We start from the raw sequence: 18490 nt of genomic DNA, 5'->3' as shown, positions 1-18490 counted from the left end.
TTCTTTATTGTCGAATGAGCCCCTTCTACCCTCGAAGTAACGCGTTGTCTATAGAATAGAAAGACGTGCTGCTAAAAGCAGTAGGCAATCTTCTTCTTATAAGACTAGTATTTACGCTTAATATAGGTCTATAGGCTACGGAAGTGAGGGTTCTTATAGTTAGATAAGAAGGTGTTCTTCTTATCAAATTCAGCTACTATCTCGGCTTTAATACAGGTACGGAAAGCGGCTATAAACGACTCGCAATCGGCTTGATCTTCGTAGCGTAGAAAGGCACTAGTTTCGTCGTCGTAGATAGCTTATTGCGGTATTAATTTGCGGGCCTATAACTATACATTCTTGAATATATGCTAGGCGCAGATAAGTGCAGGTATTAATAAGTATACCTTGTCTAATGCGTTTATACAACTACGGTCTCGATTAGTAACCTATAGGCCTAGATCTAGTAGGTTATTAACGCGGCAGAGCTTCTTAAAGGCCTCAAACACCTATATAAAGCCGGCTTCGTCTTCTTTGCCTATAATCGCGTATCCTAATAGAATTGTAGTGCCGCCGCTGGTACCGCCGGAGATATTAAAAAGAGGTCGGTTATAGTAGTTAGTCTTATATATATTATCGCAGATAAGGTACTCCGGATATAGGGCGTAGAACCGTGCTATAAGTAGGTAGATTATAAGCAATTTGTCGATTTTGCCCTCGTTCCCCGGCGTTATATCTAGGTCCTAATCGTAGTAGTATCTACCTCTTTCTAGGAGCCGTAAAAGTGCATCTAAGGCCGATATATTACCCTACTAAACCCTCCGCGCTATCTTTCGAATGTTATAAATGTCCTATATCGTTTGTATGCCTATATATTATATGCTGTTAGAGTAAGAGTATAGAAGGAAGGGAAGAATGTAATAGTATACAGGTCGGCCGAGTCTCGGCCGGTAAGAATTTCTAATACTAGATAGACTTACAATCTTCCTTCTTCTATAGCCGCGCTAACGTCGATATAGCACTCGTATTCGCGCTTAAATCCTCTTCTATTATCTTTATTATCTTGTCCTTTATCGACTTACGCTAGCAGCGGCGATATATCGCGAAATCGGCGCTATTAAAGTCCTTGTAGCCTCCTTTATAGGTATACTAGTAGTGCGACTTATCGACCCTCTAACGGCTAAATAGGTTACAATAGTCGACCGCTTGTAACGATAGTAACTATAGATAGGCCTCCTTCTAACTAACAGTAGTAGGCCGCTTACTACTATTCTTAGAGCGATCCTTCTACCTTCCTTTACTAGCGCTATAGATACAGTATCTACTAATATAGATATTCGCTTCTCGAAACTCCGGCCTCTTCGAGTAGTTACCGCCTCGTAGAACGATAGTATAACTATAGGTCCGAGCCTACTTATTCGCTTTATTAAAAGCGACTTCTATCGACCTATAGGTCTCCTTCGGTAGATCGGATATCTAGTCGCTAGCATCGTTATTAATAGGCTCTTTAGTAGGCTCTTCGTCTACCTCTCTACCGACCGTTTCGTCTACCTTATTTTTACCGACTAGCTTAAAGAAGCTACTATTCTCGAAGGCCTTATATACCTCCGCGGCTATTTACGAGAACGATCTTTCCGCTAATTTAGCATTATTTACTGCCTCCTTATCGAGCTTAATCTTAGCTAGTTTCTCGGCATTTAAACTATCGAGATCTTATTCCTTAAAACCGCTATCTCTAGGTATATCGATATTTTTATTACCTTTATTACTATTCTCGAGATCTTAGAAGAAATCCGCGCTTTCTAGGTTACCTTATTCGTTTCTATAGTGCTGCCCTTCCGATAGTATTTATGCCTCGTATTCGGATTAAGAGGGGTCTATAATAATACCTTGTTTTAGTCTATATAGCTGTTTCTACGGCTTTATAAAGAGATATAGTATACTATAGAGATTCTACTAAATTACCGATGTAGGAGTGGGTCCCGGCAAGAGCCGCCAAATACACTGCTAAATGCGCTATTCCGGGGACAGCAACCCCCTTCGGTAGCAGCGAAGAATATAATATAGGCAATGGACGAATACCAAATCCCTCCCAGGCCCTGCGGCTCTGCCCAAAGCCTGCCGAGGCGACATCACGTGCGCCGTATTTCTCTCACCGCCGCCGCCGCCGCTGCTCGAAGGACGATGACCAATAGGATGGGAATAATATGTCACAGTGATGATGAGTATTCGATCATTCCATTGTTCGTTATCGCTAAAATCTCAATTCCCCATCGCGAGTCATCAAGAGCTTCACCTCTCACAGCATGCCTCTAAGCGCCGTGCTGGCAGAGCCGCTTCGGCTGATCTGCAGGCAGGCAGGCATGGCGCATGGGGCATGCAAACTTTCTGCATCCTGTCCTGCTCCTTATGGCATCACTTTTTGCACAACCCATCCAAATTCAGATGTCGATCATGGTATAAGCTGTGCGTCTCGCTTGTTGGATACATAGATCAACCACCAATCTCAGCACCGCGCTTACAGCCTCACCGACTTGGACCTCTCAAAAAGACTTCTCGACCGCTTGGCCATACTGTACCACCGCTGCTGAATCTTCTGCGCGAGAGCAGCGACGTGATGTGCATGCGGTTCGCAGATGTCATGCGCGGCTGGCTGTGACGGTGGCGTTCGTGTTTCTCGCTTCCAGGTGATGAGGCTGCCCTCTGCCGCCACAGCCAAATTCTAGAAGTTCTGCTTCGAGCCTGCATCACAAGTGCTACATTGCTGTGAGCACCAGATGCCATTTCATGTGCGCTGGCCATGCATTCCAGACCCTGTGTCCACCGACTGGATTCGTCTCTCTCTGTTCGTTCGAGTTTCTGGTTCTGGCTCCCTCGGTTAAATGAGTGTCGTCTGCACATTCCTCTCGACCATCAGGTACTTGTCGCTGCCAAAATGGTCCGTGCCGTTTTCCGGACCCAGCATGACACCACCGAACCCTGGTGTGTCTGGGCCAATGTATACTGCTGGTAGATGCCCAGTACAAGTCTTGTCCCATGTGTTGAAAAGGTAAATCGGTATCGATGCTAACGCTCGATATTGGGTATAATGTGGGGACAACAGGCCTCGCTGAAAAGCCAAAAAGGTCATTGGTGAAGTCAGTTCCGTCGGTATGTCTGACAACCATGCTCCAGGACTCTCGCTCACACTTGGTGCTTGATGCTGGCCGAAGAAGGGCCTCGCTTCTTTCTCGGCTCAGTGATGCACTTGCGTGGTTTGATTGGATTGACCGGAGGTAGCAGAGGACGTGCCATCCAAACTTCAGCCGACCGTGGTGGTGGCGGTGGTTCGCTGAGGTAGGCTTCATCGCTGTCACCAAAGAGATCCTCGTCGCTCACGTATGCGCTCGGCCTGGAGGGCTTCTTCAGATCTGATCCCGCTGGCCAGCTTGCGTACGCGCAAGAGGAGTATGGGTTGGAGAATGTCGAAGATGCCGTCGAGCTAAAACTGTCGCGGTGTGCAGACCCGTTTGACGATGATAGACTAGTGATTGTTCGACACGGAGATGTGGAAGGCGTCGAGCCTCGGCTCGATGCTGATGAGCACGACATTATTGGTTGTCGATGGTGTTGAGTTGTTGTTTGACGCGTTCACTTTCTGTAGAGTGGCGGTAGGCAGCAGGTATGGTAAGTGTTATGACTGCGCGTGCATACTAAAAATGGCAGGTCGCGTTGGCAGATAGGGCGGTATATGTAGTCGTATCGCGGTGTAGCAAGGGCGGTCAGGTCCGAAGAACAGCGAGGAATGACAAAGCCTTGTGATGTGTCAAGATGCATAGCACAGGTCGCACGCTCTGGAACAGGAGCCTATCTGATATATCAACATGACCGCCTTTTCTCTCAGCCGAGCGTACACACGCCGGATCAAGCTCGCGTCACCACGAACCGCGGAATCTTAGGTTGCTGAAGCGAAGCTTTGCGGACGTTCCCCGGGCAAAGGCAAAAAACGATGGAGCGAGCAGGGCCAAGCGTATGGTTCGGCGGCGGTGTCTAATAATGAAAGAAAGGATTACTGCTGCATGTCAGGAAATTTAGTGAGTTTTAGCTGAACCTAGAGCGGATTTAGCGACATAGTGTTTCACTAGTAACTACTAGGCAACAAGCTACTTACAATCCTCTAATTTAGTAGCGTTTAGAACTACCTAGTATTATAACGATTTAGGCTAGGAAGGGCGCCTCTTTCGAGCCTATTAGCTATTAGAAGTAGCTATTTTAACTATTATAGAAGCGGCTATTTTGCAGTAGAAGAGACTATTATAGAAGCGGCTATTTTATAGTAGAAGAGACTATTATATAGACTAAGATTAAATATACTATTATTATTATAGAATTGCTATTAAATTACTTTCTTCTATAACTATAGGTAAAGGCTTACCTTTACTAGTTACTATCTCTTTAGCCTCGTTATTATTATTATATATAACGTAGTCTCGTACGAGTTACTATTGCCTTACTAGTAGCTAGCTAGTAGTTACTATATATCCTTATACTTTTTATTTCTCGTCTAACTCGCCTATTACTAAGTAAGTTATTAGTACTAGCGTCGTCGTCCGAGTCGTCTACTATCTAGCTAGCTAATTACCTAGCGGCTCGCTCGCTAATATCGTCTTTTTCTATATAGTCTACTATTATCCTAATAAGGTCGTTATCTATATAATAGAAGATATAAAGCTTAAAGAAGGAAGAGAGGCCTTTATTAGCGAAGTAATAGTCGTCTATAGCGTAGCTATTAACCTCTTAAATACTATATATATAGACTTGTAATAGCTTACCCTAGTACTAGTAGTTAGCTACTAGTAAATAGCGAAGCCCTAGCGGCGTAGGTAGACTTTATACTATTATATCTCCTATTAGATCTACTTCTTTAACGTCGTCTATATCGAGCGATTATAAAGATATTAGGGCTAAAGAGGCTATACGTAATTAGTATATAACTAGACCGAGTAAAAATAGGGTCTTAGTACCTTAGGTAGGGCTTAGCGCTTAGCGTTAGGCTAACTAGCCTACCTTCCTCCTTCTCCTCCTAGATCCTTATCGAATACTACCTATACCTACTACTACCCTATCTACCTACTAATATAACCCTTCTTATATAGTATTCGATCTACCCTTTAAGGATAGTAGCTAGATAGTCCTTATTTTAAGCTTTTAGCGGTATAGCTACGAAAACTATCGATTTAACTATATTGCGCCTAAAGAACGGGACCTATACGTACTATTCTACTAAAACAACTGTACTAATTATTAAGCAAGGCCTTCTATACGGGCTATTATACTAAGTTAATTATATTAGGCCGATACCTACTAATTCCGCTATATCCGTACTATAAGGGGCTATAATATATTATTAGTATTACCCCTTATTATAATAGCCGGCTTATTACGAAGCAATAACAACCGCGGCGCCGCTAGTAGCGCTAGCAACGACAACGCTAGTAGTATAGTGCCTACTAAAGTGCCTACTAAAGCGCCTACTAGAGGCCCTACTAGAGAGCCTACTAAAGAACCTATAATCGAAGGGGATAACCTATCGTTGCCTGTTAACGATATTCTTAGCAATATTGTTAACCGCCGATATAGCTAGCTAGCCTTTAGGCCCTAGCTAATAGCGAGACTTTAAGAAGCTACCTAGAACAGGCTTACTACCTTACGCTAAGAATAATAGCTAAAGGATAACCTCCTCGAAATTTACCGCCTATAGGAAGCCCTAATAACTAGTACTAAGCCGATAGTAGGGCCTTCCTCGCTATCCGTCCTAATTTAGAAGAAGGATACTAAGCTTAAGGACTATACTATGTTTAATAGCTCTAGTCGAAAGCAATATAACGATTATATTCGTAACTATAAGCTTAACTAGCGCAATGTACTAAGGGCCCTTCTAGATAATTACTTATTAGTCGTTTACGCTATATAATACATTAATAGCGACCTAAAACGCACCTAGGACGACTATTTCGATTCCCTTACTAATTAGGCCGCTATTTAGTAGCAAACCTACAAAACTATTATACTAGACACCCTTAGAAACCCTATACTAAGGCAACAACACGCTTAGGACTAGTACCTTCGAGCTAAGCAAAAGACTAATTAATTAGCTCGCTTATTTAAGGCCTATTTAAAGACTCTCGAGGACGACCTTCTAGCTAAGACTAATTCTATATAGATCTTAGAGATACGCCCGAAACTTAGGTAGGAGCTTATCCTCGAATTAGACCGCCGCCGTATATTCGAATAGACTAATCTAACGCGCATTTAATTTATAGTCGAAGTAGAAACAGCCGAACGAGCTATTTAGCTCTAGTAACGGCTAGAATCGAGGATCCGACTAGCTAGTACTAACCGTAGCAACCGTAGCCGTAGAGGAAACTAAGGTTCCTACTAAAACAATAGTGCTAATAATAGGAATAGTAACAATAACCGTAGAAGAGGCCGTAGCTAGCGACTATATAAAGGAGGCCGCGATAGAGGCCGTAGAAGGGGCTCGTATCCCTATAATACTAATCGCTTAACTAATAATAGTAGTAATAGCGGCTATAGCAATCCCCTAACCGGATTGAAATGCTTTAACTATAATAGCACTAGCTATCTACTAGGCTAATACGACAAACCTAAGGATTAGGCCCGAATCGACCGTACTACCGCTAAGCACCGAAAGCACCTCTTAGTAGCTAACGCTACCCCTATAGGCTAACCTTCGAAAAAAGAATAAGCGCCGTACCGACTATTAGCCTAGTATAGCGTAAGACTATCGACATTGTACTAGCTATTATACGCACCTGCCTTATATAAGACACCTAGGGCACTAATTATAAAACTAAGGTTACGCTAGATCTAGGAAATTTAGTTAGTGCCCTTATTAGCTATCGCCTAGCTAAGCAACTAGACCTCCGATAATTAAATAGGGCTAACCTACTAACCCTTGCTTAGTTTAATAACGCTCGGCACTTAACCTATAGGGCCTACTATATTCCTATAGTTCTAAAAGACGACCTCGGCAATAAGCGTTTGTTAGACTTTACTGCCTATATAGTAGATATAGATAGCCTTCTATCCGATATTGTTATTAGTAACCCTATTCTTAAGCACTACGCCGTAGCTATAGACCTAGGTAGCTAATAGTAGCGATTTCGAATCGCTAGGAAAGAGGACATTAAACACATTAATACTAGCAAGTGCTCTAACGATATTAGGGTCCTATTTATTAGCAACCTAATACCTGCCTTAGCTAATCCGATAGCTAACCTTCTCGGTAGAGATAACGATAAACCTGTGCCCCCTAATAGTATAGACCCTAATTAGCTCGCTCGTATACTATAGCCTATTAGAGAGACCTGTATTAATATATTTAAACACTACCTAGTATCGACATTGCCTATATTTAAAGAGACGGACTATAAGATTAATATTATATAGGGCAAAGAGGTCCCCTTTAGGCCCCTCTATAACCTTAGTAAACGCGAGCTTGCTATACTACGTAAGTACCTAGATAAGAACCTAGCTAATAGTCGAATTTAGTATAGCAACAGCCCTGCTAGTATACTAATCCTATTTGTTCCTAAGAAGGATTAGACCCCGCAGTAGTTCGGGTTGGTTTGGTTTGGTTTGCTAAGCCGAAACTCTAGTTTAGTTTAGGTTGGTTTACTAAGCACCTATATAAGTAGCTAGTTCGAACTATATAATTTATCGGTTTTTAAGAAGTATACGAATATGTACGTAGCTTCAAGCAAGCCCTTTATAAGACTTAGTAGTATAGCCGGCAGCGTAGCCGGCATTTTTAGTCCTTAGTACTTATAGAATTTTCGAATCCTACTTAGGCTACGTAGTTGTATAAAGGTACTTATATAACCTTAAATCTATAGACAATCAGCTAAGGGCACTAACTAATCAAAAGCATATACACATATATATAAGGCATTATAGTTTAGTTCGGAAACTGCACTTCTTAGGTATGAATTTCATCCTTTCGTTTACAGTTCAATTCCCTAACTGCTTAGTAGAATATCTTTATCTAGATCTAGGTAGAACTTATCGATTTCCGTCGAAGCTCTCCGTAAGAAGTTTATACACTTTCCTACTAAACTATACTCTAATATTAAGTACTAGGATAGCTCCTCCCTCGATATCGGCACTATATACGAAACAGCTATAAAGCAGCTCTATAGGGCGTTCTACTAGTTACTCGCTATACTACGGCCGAATGCTAGTTCGTTCCTTAGAACTCTAGATTATTTAGCAGATATTAAGGATAGGGTAGGTAGTAACTTCGTATTATATAAGGAAGTAGAGGCTGCTATAGAGGAGTCCTTTAACCTATAGAAGATAGTAAAAGATATAGAGGCAGCTATAGGTCTAGGTACCTAGTTGAATTTCTAGTAGGTAGAGTATAAGGATATTTAGCAGGAGTATTAGGTAGAGTTGCGAAAGCAGGTATATAATATAGTCTAGAGAACAGGGATAATGCCTATAACTATAAGCATTAGGTTCTTCAATCTGCTTCCTTTTTTCCTTGTTTTCTTTTTCTAAAAATCCAAACTAATACAAATTAACTAGAATGTCTATCTTCTTTTAGTTCTTTATAAGACCTAGTAGCGTAGCCGGCAGCGTAGCCGGCAGCGTAGCCGGCCTTTTAACTCCTTAGTACTAACGGGATTTTCGAAGACTTCTATTCCGTACGGCTAATAAAGTACACTATACTATATATACATGCTTAGAGAGTATTTAGAGCGCGGTATATAGCGCCGTATAATAGCGGCTTATTTCGTATATAGAAAAGCTTGTAGATAATACTACGAATATCCTTCCTACTAGAATATCTATCCTACCTAGTACCGTCTCGAATATAGACATTCTAGCCTTTCAGAATCTGATCGAGTGCTTTAAAATCCTTGTCTATAATCGTTATACGCTTCGCGTAGATAGCTATAAGGTTAACCGCTAAAATAGTATTAGTATAGTCCGAAAAGAGGTAGAAGAGAAACATATATTCGAAGATACGAACTAGGTAGGCTTCTATAGCCTCTTAAAGGGCGCCTATCGCGGAGGCTTAGAAGCGAAGGTCCGTTCTATAATCCTAGGCAATTTCGCGAATAAGTCGTTAGAAAGGAGCTTTACGGATTAGGAGCTTAGAACTCTTCTAATACTACCGAATCTAACGGAGGGCTACGGCTAAAGAAGGATTAGTAAAAAGATAGTAAGAATGCCGGCTACGCTACCGGCTACGCTACCGGCTACGCTACCGGCTATAAATAGGACTTACTTCCTAGGCGCTATCGACGCTTCGTACGATTACTACTAATAGTAGAAGCGCTAGTTGTCGTCTTGCGTAGAGCCTTATCCGCCGTTGTCTTACGCGGAGCCTTACTCGCGACGCCCTTTCTAGTACCGGAGCTAGCGGTAGTAGTAGTAGCCCTCTTACGTTAATATACTATACTCGTTCTACTATTTCCGGTTTTATTGCGACCCGTAGAAGTACTAGGTCCCTTCTTGCGAGGCGTCGTAACTTAGTTAAGTAGACTCGCTATTATAAAAGTCGTCGAATTAAGGAAAAAAGTGCGTTACGAAGATATATAAAGGCGCGCGCGGAGCGAGGGTATTATAGAGGTAGTTAATATAGAGCGTAGAGGTATAGGTATCGATACGAAGGTTAAATATAGCGGTAGTGTCGCGGTATCGCTAGGCAATAGAGTAAGCTTCGCGCAAGCCTATATTATAGTAACGTTAGAGCAAGGAAAGAAGGCAGGTACGGCTAAAAAAGGCAGGTACGGCTAAAAAAGGCAGGTACGGCAGACTTTGAAATATAGCCGGCATATATAGCCGGCATAGTAATAGGCGAAAGCCTCCTTTTAATAAATAGCCGGCGTAATAATAGTATCCTACTATAGTATAGATATTCTTTAGTAATGCCTTTACTAGCTATAGTAATCTTATAAGTAACCTAGGCCTATTGCTAGCAAATATAAGAAATATTAGGTAGGCTATACTAAACAAGCTAGTTATTTAGTAGGAAAAGGCCTACTACCGTCTCTATATGCCGGCTACGAGTGCCGGCTATCGCTCTAAATTTAACTCCGCCCTATCTTAGAGGCTAAGGTACCGAGCGGAAACCCTATAGCTTATATTTACTCGGTTATCGCGGAGCGCTTATAGGTAAGGTATTAGAAAAGAGTATAAAAAGTACGAGAAGAGTATCCTAGGATATAGGTCGTAAGTAAATAAGAGTAGTACGCCTAGTTATTTATATAGTACGTTACTCTATACGACTAAGAGCCTATATTATCTTATGCTTCGCTTATAAGACCTCGACTCTACTAGTATACTATCGATCTCCTCCTCGGTCGCTAATACGCTGTCTTAATTCTTCTTCGAGTTGCCGGACTTAGTGCGCATCTGTAGCTATATAATAGCGCTACGTATTATAGAGAATCAACTCCGCCGTATCTCGAAGGCTAAGGTACCGAGCGGAAATCCTATAGCTTATATTTACTCGGTTATCGCGGAGCGATTATAGGTAAGGTATTAGAAAAGAGTATAAAAAGTACGAGAAGAGTATCCTAGGATATAGGTCGTAAGTAAATAAGAGTAGTACGCCTAGTTATTTATATAGTACGTTACTCTATACGACTAAGAGCCTATATTATCTTATGCTTCGCTTATAAGACCTCGACTCTACTAGTATACTATCGATCTCTTCCTCGGTCGCTAATACGCTATCTTAATTCTTCTTCGAGTTGCCGGACTTAGTACGCATCTATAGCTATGTAATAGCGCTACGTATTATAGAGAATTTCTCGTTAAAGTTTCTCTCTCGTAGGCTTGCTATCTACCTTATAGTATAGAGGATTAAAGTGCTAATACTAAAGAATCTCTTTATAGTTAGGATGCTAGGGCTCCTTAGGACCTTTGTATTTTAGGTCTAAATAGAGACGTATTATAAACGTTCTATCGCCCTTTCGCTTACTACCCGCTAGGTCGCGATATGCGAAGAAACTAATCTAAATATAGCTCGTCTCTATAATAGCCGGGTAAATATAGAGCGCTAGGTTTCTACTTCGTACCTTAGATTTAGGGACGGCGCGGAGATAAAATCAGAAATATAGCCGGTACCTATAGCCGGTAAAAGGATGCGAAAATGGGCCTCCTCCTAGGTTAATCTAACGACTAAATACAATTTCTAACTAATCCGCTATAAACCGACGCCGAATTTTAGCTAGAAGCTATATATCCCTATTTTAAAGAGTAACCCGCTTCGTATAGATAGTAAGGAGGTTTAAAAGCTTAAGCTCGGTTACGAGAAATGCCTTAGTAGCTTCCTAAAGAGTACTAATCGCCTTAGCCGTAAATCGTATACTAGACCGAAAATCTAATATAATTTCTCGGACGAGTCGCTAGAAGGGAGTCTTAGGGATTAAAAGCTCGGTCCCTCTTCTGTTTTAGAAAAGCCGGATCTAGCGAAGGGTAATAGTACCTAGTTTAAAGCGCCGCTTCTTTATCGTCGAGTCCTACCTTATTCCCTTTCTTTTAATAGAAAGATAACTTTTCTTCGCGATAGTCTTCGTCCGCCTACTCTTTTTAGCCTTCTCCTATCTATCTATAGCCTTCTTATTTTTCGGTACTATTTTCCGAGGAACCCCCTTCCTTTATATATACTACGGAGAGCCTTACTCTTCCGATATCTCGTTCTCGCTACGGTCTCCCTATACTTAGCTTGCTTTACCCTTACCCTTTAGCCTCTAAAGATATTTATCTACGCGTTTAGGCGACGAGGGTATATCGGTAGGACCTAGAAAATTAATAAGTATATAATCGTAAGAAGACATTAATGCTTCTTACCTTCTAGAATAAATAGTCTTCTATTAAACCGCCTTAGTAGGTTATCGTTAGATTCGAATAAAGGATAGTAGCTTAAGGAAGGGGAGGTAGCCGGCTTAGGAAGGCCCGAAGAGCCGAATCCTTAAGGTATATTTATCTTTAAGAATATAGGGAAAGGGAAGAAGGAGAGGAAGAGCGAATAGAGAATTAGAAATAGTCCGTAGATAAGCGGGGTCGGTTACTATAGCAACTAGTCTGTTTAGGTCCTAGGAATTCGAAACACATTTCGGATATATACCGGCTATATACGCCGGCTATATTACCTTATACGTAAACGCTTCGTCTCCTTAAAGCTACTCTAAGCCTATATACGTTTCCGCTTCTCGACCTAGTATCGCCTTCTACCTCCGCCCTCCTCCTCTTCGTTATTACTAATTAGGGTTTCGCTTAGACTAAATTTCGTATTCTCTTCGCGCTCCTAGGTTTCTTCGATCTTAAGGTTTTCTAATTCCTCGATTAACTCCTTTAGTATAATCTTTAGTAACCTACCTTAGCGATTCTAGTAGAGGAGATAGTATCGGAATACTATAATAGATTCGAAGGTAGTAGGCGAGTATATTCGATTAAAGCGGCCCTAGTAACGAGCGATACTAAAAGACCTCTTATAGCCTATACCTACGCTCGGGATAGCGAGGACGTCCCGAGCGACCGACGCTATTATTAGAAACTTAGGCTCTAACCGCTACTATATAGCGAGAATATCGTCTCCGAATTCGTCTAGAAAACCGGTAAGATCTAGAGATTATTAGCCCTTTTTCTAAGCCTACGGGTTTATACTTACTTACGCGCCGATAGAGATCGAACTCTTCTTTATTTACTTTAGTAGTTGCTTCCTCTTCTGCCTCTACTTCCTACCTATAAAATAGGTATAATATCGGAGCCTTCTAAACCTTCTTTTTCTTTATAGGAGCTATATTTAGACTAGTTTCTTTCCGACGCTTATAGAACATCTTTTCTAGAATAGTCTAGTAATGCTTCGGCTATACCTCGTCCGCCTTCTATTCTAGCCTCTACTAGTATATATCCTTTTCTACCGGGTTAAGTAAGTACGTAACGCTATAGATATCCCTAAACGAGTTAAAGGTAGTACTATAATATTTATACAACTTAGTATAGGAGGTATCTATAGCTTTCGTTATAGCTACTTTCTAGGGAACGCTCTTCTTAGCTAGCTTAGCTACGGTTTCCTCGAGCTCGTTAAAGAGCTAGTTATAGTACGTAAAGATAAGGTAGATCGTCGGTCCTCGGGTTCTTCTAATCGTAGTAGTAACCTTCGCGTAATACTTACTAATATCGACGAGATACTCTACTTAGCGCTATTCGGCGGCGGTAAGGCCGAGCTACTTAATACCCTCGGAACTCTAATAGATCTCGAGAGCGGTACGTAAAGTATATCCCCTCGTAACTATATAGAAAGTCGAATCGAACTAGGTCTTAACGTCTTAGGTAAAACGGAGTAGGCGCTAAGGAGGCCGCTTTTGCTATCCCTTATTCTATACGATATTCTAGGTATCGGTTTTAGGGCGCTTAATTAGGTTCTTTTAAATAGCCTTGAATCGGTTATATCTCTATAAGCTCGAGTTCGTATATATTGCTAGACGACGAAGCTAGAGAAAAAGAGTTAGAACTATACTAGGTTGCCGGCTATAGATACCGGCTACGGATAAAAGTTATACCTTATATAAAACGAGAGCGAGGCTCTCTACCTTATCCCGTCTTATTACTATAATAAGTTTCTCGACTTTCGACTTTGCTTTATCCTTATCTAGGATCTTCTATTAGTCGTCGTTTAATAGTGCAATTTTAAGCGTCTTAAAGAGGGCTCGGATCGCGATTTGAACTATATAAGCGAGGTAGGGAAACTTCTATAGGGATGCAACTAGTAACGACGTCGGCTCCGATTTAATAGGGCTAGGGCTATTAATAGGCTCCTCTTTATCGTTATTATCGTACGTATTGTCGTACGTATCCGGAATCGTAGCGAGCTTAATATTCGGAAGATTAAGCTAGATTGTAGACCTTGTAATCTCCTCTACGTACTCGACCCTATCGATATAATTAGTAATTTCAAAGATATATGCGAGTGAATTATATATACAACGCCTTATATAATGTTCGATTATTACTAGCGTTATCCGTAGTAATCGAGATCAGTTTCGTTATTACGCTAACCCTATCTATTGCCGTATAGACAAGCTTCGCTATATCCTTACTAGTATAGGAACCTAGAATTTTAGGGAATCCGATTATAAGTTCCTAGAGTTTCTAATCCGAATTAATAAAGTATAGTATAATCGAGAGGAAGGAGGCTCTTATAGTCCGGCTTAACTAGCTATCGATAGTAATAGCTACTCGGCGAGTATTACGGAGGATCTCCCGAATATCGTCTAACGTAGCCTCTTTGTTCTTTTCGAATATAATACGCTAGGTTGTCGCGCCGAGAAATAGGGGAGGGTAGTTTGTAAGATATAGATATATCTTCTATATAGACTCCCTTTCGTAGAAGTCTTCCGGAAGACCGTTTATAGCTAGTATTTCGTTTGCTAGTTACTTGAAGTCTTCGGGGGAGAAATCGGTAGCCTTTAATCCTAGAGCTTCCTTAAGCGTAGCCTATAATAATTAGCTAGACCTCTACGGTTAATTTAGGTAGCCGGAATCTGTAGCCGGAATCTATAGCCGGTAGCTATAGCCGGTAGCTATAGCCGGCAGCTATAGCCGGCATTTTAGAAGACGTACCTCTTTCTAGAACGCTATATCTATATTAACTCTCCTCTCTCCTTAAGATTCCCGACACCGTTTAGAATAGAGATAGTTCGTAGGCGATAAGTTCCTATCCCCTAGTTTCGGGTGTTTTAAGATTAAACCGTAGAAGTTATAGACAATTACTAGTTAACCTTTAAGTCGAGAAGTCGTATAATAGTATAATGCCCCCTCTATAAAGAACTTCTAGAATGTGTCCGTTCGCTCCTTACTCCCCTATTGTATCGAGTACTTCCGGAGTTTATACTCCTTTAAACGTAAGTATAAAGGGAACTATATCTTATAGACCTATTAATTGAACTGCTCTATATACTCGGGTTTCTAAAGATACGCCTAGCTAGCCTTTTCGAAGATTTCCGGGTTAATACTCGATGTTCTTATATCTCCGAATAACCTTCTACTTAGACTCCGTAAAGATAAGGACTAGGTAGTAGTACCCTATAATAAATTCCTACTACTAGGATTCGGAGAGGATAAATCTAGCCCTAATCGTCGTCTAGGACTCGATAGGCTCGAAGGTAAGTATACGACCTCCTCTCGACGTTGTCGCAATCTCGCTCGTATACTAGACTATTTCGACTATCGTCTCGTTATTACCCTTCCTAGTATAGCGCCTAGTATATATATAATGTCGGTCGGCATGTTTTAAGGTTTCGTACGGTAAGGTAAGGACTTAGGAGTAGTAGATATATACTAGTAGCTATAGGGAAACACCCTTTCTTTTATAGTATCGTATCGTTAGGAACAGCTAGGTAGTAAATAGCTAGCTACCTTTTTTTTGTTTCCTAGCTACCTAACTACTAGATTTTTTTTTTCCTAGCTACCCTAGCTAGCCTAACTACTAGAATTTCTTTCCTAGCTACCCTAACTACCTAAATTTTGCCTTCTATACGGCGGCTCTCTCCTACTAACGGAACCGAGCTACTATACCTAACGAATCTAAGCTCGTTTTTAGTCTTAATCTATCCTCTTTCGGTATAAGATACTCGATAAGCAAATGCTTAGGCCGAGTCTAACTACGAAACCTAAGACTAACTAATAGCTCTATTAACTAATCCTAATCCTCGAACTCCTTCCGCTTCTTAGTAAAGACCTTAAAGAGCGCTCGAGCTTCTTCGGGTACCTACGGAGTAGTCGAGATAAAGCCGTATCGCTGAAATAGGTAATCCTTCGGAGGCTTATATAGAGATTTAGAGAATTCTAACGCTAACCTATCCTACTAGTAGCTTAGATTCCGGATATAAGCCCTCTCTACCTTAGTAAAGATTTTATATAGTAGTAGCACTCTGCCTTCGAGAAACGCTTTCTATTTAACTATTAGTATCTGCCGGCTACGAATGCCGGCTATATATGCCGAGTATAGAATAATTACCTATACCCCTTCCTCCTATAGTAATACTTCTGCCGTCCCTAGATACCTAGCCCCGATCGTATTAATCGCAAGCTACTTTGCCTTTATAAACGTAAAGGCTTCGCTCTAATACTAATAAAGAAACTTCTACTCTATATCGAGGATATAAAGACGACTAGTCTCGATTCTAATCCTTACTAGCTTTTCGTAGTAGCTTTAACTATAATTTTCTAGATTAATAGGACTTATACCTTAGCCCTTTACTAGTATCTCGTCTCTTTAACTATACTCGATCTACTCCTAGCGCTTATCGTCTATAGCGTTAGGCCCTAAGACTATACCTATTACTAGATCGACGTATAGTATCTCCTCGCTTTTTTTAGTTCCTTTATTCGTAGTATTAAGCTCTATCGCGGTATCCTAAACTCTAGTATTGTTGTTCTCGGCTATCTAAATATCTCCGTTACTATCGGTCGTATCGATAGAGGTAGCGGCTATAGGTCTAAATGCTATTAGTTAACGTATTAAAGAAAAATATACCGGCTATAGCTGCCGGCTATAGCTACTAGCTATAGCTGCTAGCTACGGCCGCTAGCTAGATTAACTTACGCTACTAGAACTTTACGCTCGAAAACTAGCCGTAATTCTTTCCTCCTCTTAACCTTCTCTTAGGTTATCTTCTTATTCTAACCTTCACTTTTTTCTATAGGCGCTAGCTATCGATAGAATACCTTATTCCGCGCCTTTCTTCTTTTATCTTTAGCTCTTTTATCCTTATCTATCTTGTCCTTTCTCTCGCGGTCTCGTACGGAATTCTTCTTCGTAGAGTACTCCTCTTTAGTCTTACGCTTTTTAGTTAGACGCTTAGGTAAAACAAACTCGCGGTCTTTAGTTCTATCTTCTATTTAGCGCGCGGCGCGCTTCTCTCTTGCTATTATAAAGGAAAGGGGCGGGGGCGTAGCGTATAGTAGTTATTATCGGTATAGGTATAGAGGAAGAAGTTGAAAGTATAAGAATATCGCGAAGCCCTAATTATTGCCGCCTACGTAACGTTATATAGGTAAGCTTTCGCAACTATAGCAACTACGCCCCGGCAATAGTAACTACGCCCTAGCAATAGCAACTACGCCCTAGTAACGGCAACTACGCCCTAGCAACGGTAATAAAGCGTAGTAAATACAACCTAGTAACTATTATAGCCGGCAATCGTAGCCGGTAGTCGAATAAGAGTGTCCTTATAGCAAAACCACGCCCTAGTAACGGCAACTACGCCCTAGCAACGATAACTACGCCCTAGCAACGGCAAAAGAGCGTAGTAAATGTAATAGAGTTATTATTATAGCCGGCAATCGTAGCCGGCAGTCGAATAAGAGTGTCCTTATAGTAAAACTAATACAGTCTCTAGTTCAAACTAGGAATCTATATAGTTCGAAAAAACCAAACCGGAACTAGGGAGCTAGTTCGCCGCTAAGAAACCAAACTATATACGTTTAGTAGTTCGGAAACCGAACTACTACGGGGTCTAAGAAGGATAGTAGCCTACGTTTATACGTTAATTACTATAGACTTAATGCTATTACTATTAAAGACCGCTATCTACTTCCGCTTATTAATAAGACCCTCGATCGCCTTTCTAGGGCCTACTTCTATACTATATTAGACATTAAGGACGCCTATTACCGCATTTGTATTCGCAAGGGCGATAAATAGAAGACGGCCTTCTATACTCGTTATAGCTATTTTAAGTATTTAGTTATACTATTCGGCCTAGCTAATGCCCCTACTATATTCTAGTCCTATATTAATCGGGCCCTATTAGGCCTATTAGACTACCTCTATATAGTTTACCTAGATAACATCCTAGTTTATATATACTTACCTAATATTACGGAACACTAGGCTATAGTCTAGTATTAGAGGCACTACCTCGATAGGGCTTAATATACAATCTAGGTCTATATAGACTATAACAACCTCCGTAGTATTACTAAGGTTACTAGAGTCGTAGGTCGATAGGCTAGATAGGCTATCTACCTCGCTAGGTTCGATTTTAATATATTATATCGGCTAGGCGTAAGTAACCCTACTAATAGCCTATCGAGGCGACCTAATTACGATAGCGAGATCTAATATATTAATTCTTTGTTTCTAACCCTATAGTATAAGATTGCTATAGCCCGTATTATTAATAAGTAAGCGTAGGATAAGCGGCTTACCGGACTCCGCGACGGCTTAAAGCATATTAATACTCTTACTATATTAATAGTACGTATTAAGGCAAGGGCTAATAGTACTAATAGGAAGAGCTATAATAACTCCCTAGTCGATATCGCTATATATAGTAATAGCGATTAGAGCACTAATACAGTTAATCCGGCTACTAGTACTATTAGATATATATAATACGTACCTCGTTCGATAGCGAGGGTACTATTAAATAACCTTGCAAATAGGGATAATTAATCGTTTATAGATAAGCTATTACGTACTTAG

The 18490-nt window shown here is 40.9% G+C and overlaps 3 protein-coding genes across 3 annotated transcripts; 2 read left to right on the top strand and 1 right to left on the bottom strand.

Moving 5' to 3' along the window:
• Window positions 1–2199: 2199 nt before the first annotated feature.
• On the bottom strand, window positions 2200–3818 carry MYCFIDRAFT_183913 (uncharacterized protein). The gene has a single exon (XM_007932700.1). The coding sequence runs from the start codon at window positions 3568–3570 to the stop codon at window positions 3163–3165; it is 408 nt and encodes a 135-aa protein (XP_007930891.1). The 5' UTR covers window positions 3571–3818; the 3' UTR covers window positions 2200–3162.
• On the top strand, window positions 2200–4113 carry MYCFIDRAFT_208995 (uncharacterized protein; the record flags this gene model as incomplete). The annotated part of the gene is made up of 6 exons (XM_007932699.1): window positions 2200–3664; window positions 3698–3744; window positions 3773–3892; window positions 3918–4004; window positions 4045–4052; window positions 4104–4113. A coding segment is annotated over one exon (439 nt), but the record flags the coding sequence as incomplete, so codon positions are not given.
• MYCFIDRAFT_178664 (uncharacterized protein) lies at window positions 3643–4113 on the top strand (the record flags this gene model as incomplete). The annotated part of the gene is made up of 6 exons (XM_007932698.1): window positions 3643–3664; window positions 3698–3744; window positions 3773–3892; window positions 3918–4004; window positions 4045–4052; window positions 4104–4113. 6 exons carry the CDS (start codon window positions 3643–3645, stop codon window positions 4111–4113), a joined length of 294 nt encoding a protein of 97 aa, XP_007930889.1.
• Window positions 4114–18490: the final 14377 nt, after the last annotated feature.

Source organism: Pseudocercospora fijiensis (assembly GCF_000340215.1).
Source record: "Pseudocercospora fijiensis CIRAD86 unplaced genomic scaffold MYCFIscaffold_9, whole genome shotgun sequence".
Classification (NCBI taxonomy): domain Eukaryota; kingdom Fungi; phylum Ascomycota; class Dothideomycetes; order Mycosphaerellales; family Mycosphaerellaceae; genus Pseudocercospora; species Pseudocercospora fijiensis.
Note: the sequence above shows the minus strand (reverse complement) of the source record. Positions and strands in the feature narration are given on the sequence as shown.

Bases quoted from the DNA above. Each gene is read 5' to 3' on its own strand.
- MYCFIDRAFT_183913 (XM_007932700.1), bottom strand. From the start codon at position 3,570: ATGTCGTGCTCATCAGCATCGAGCCGAGGCTCGACGCCTTCCACATCT.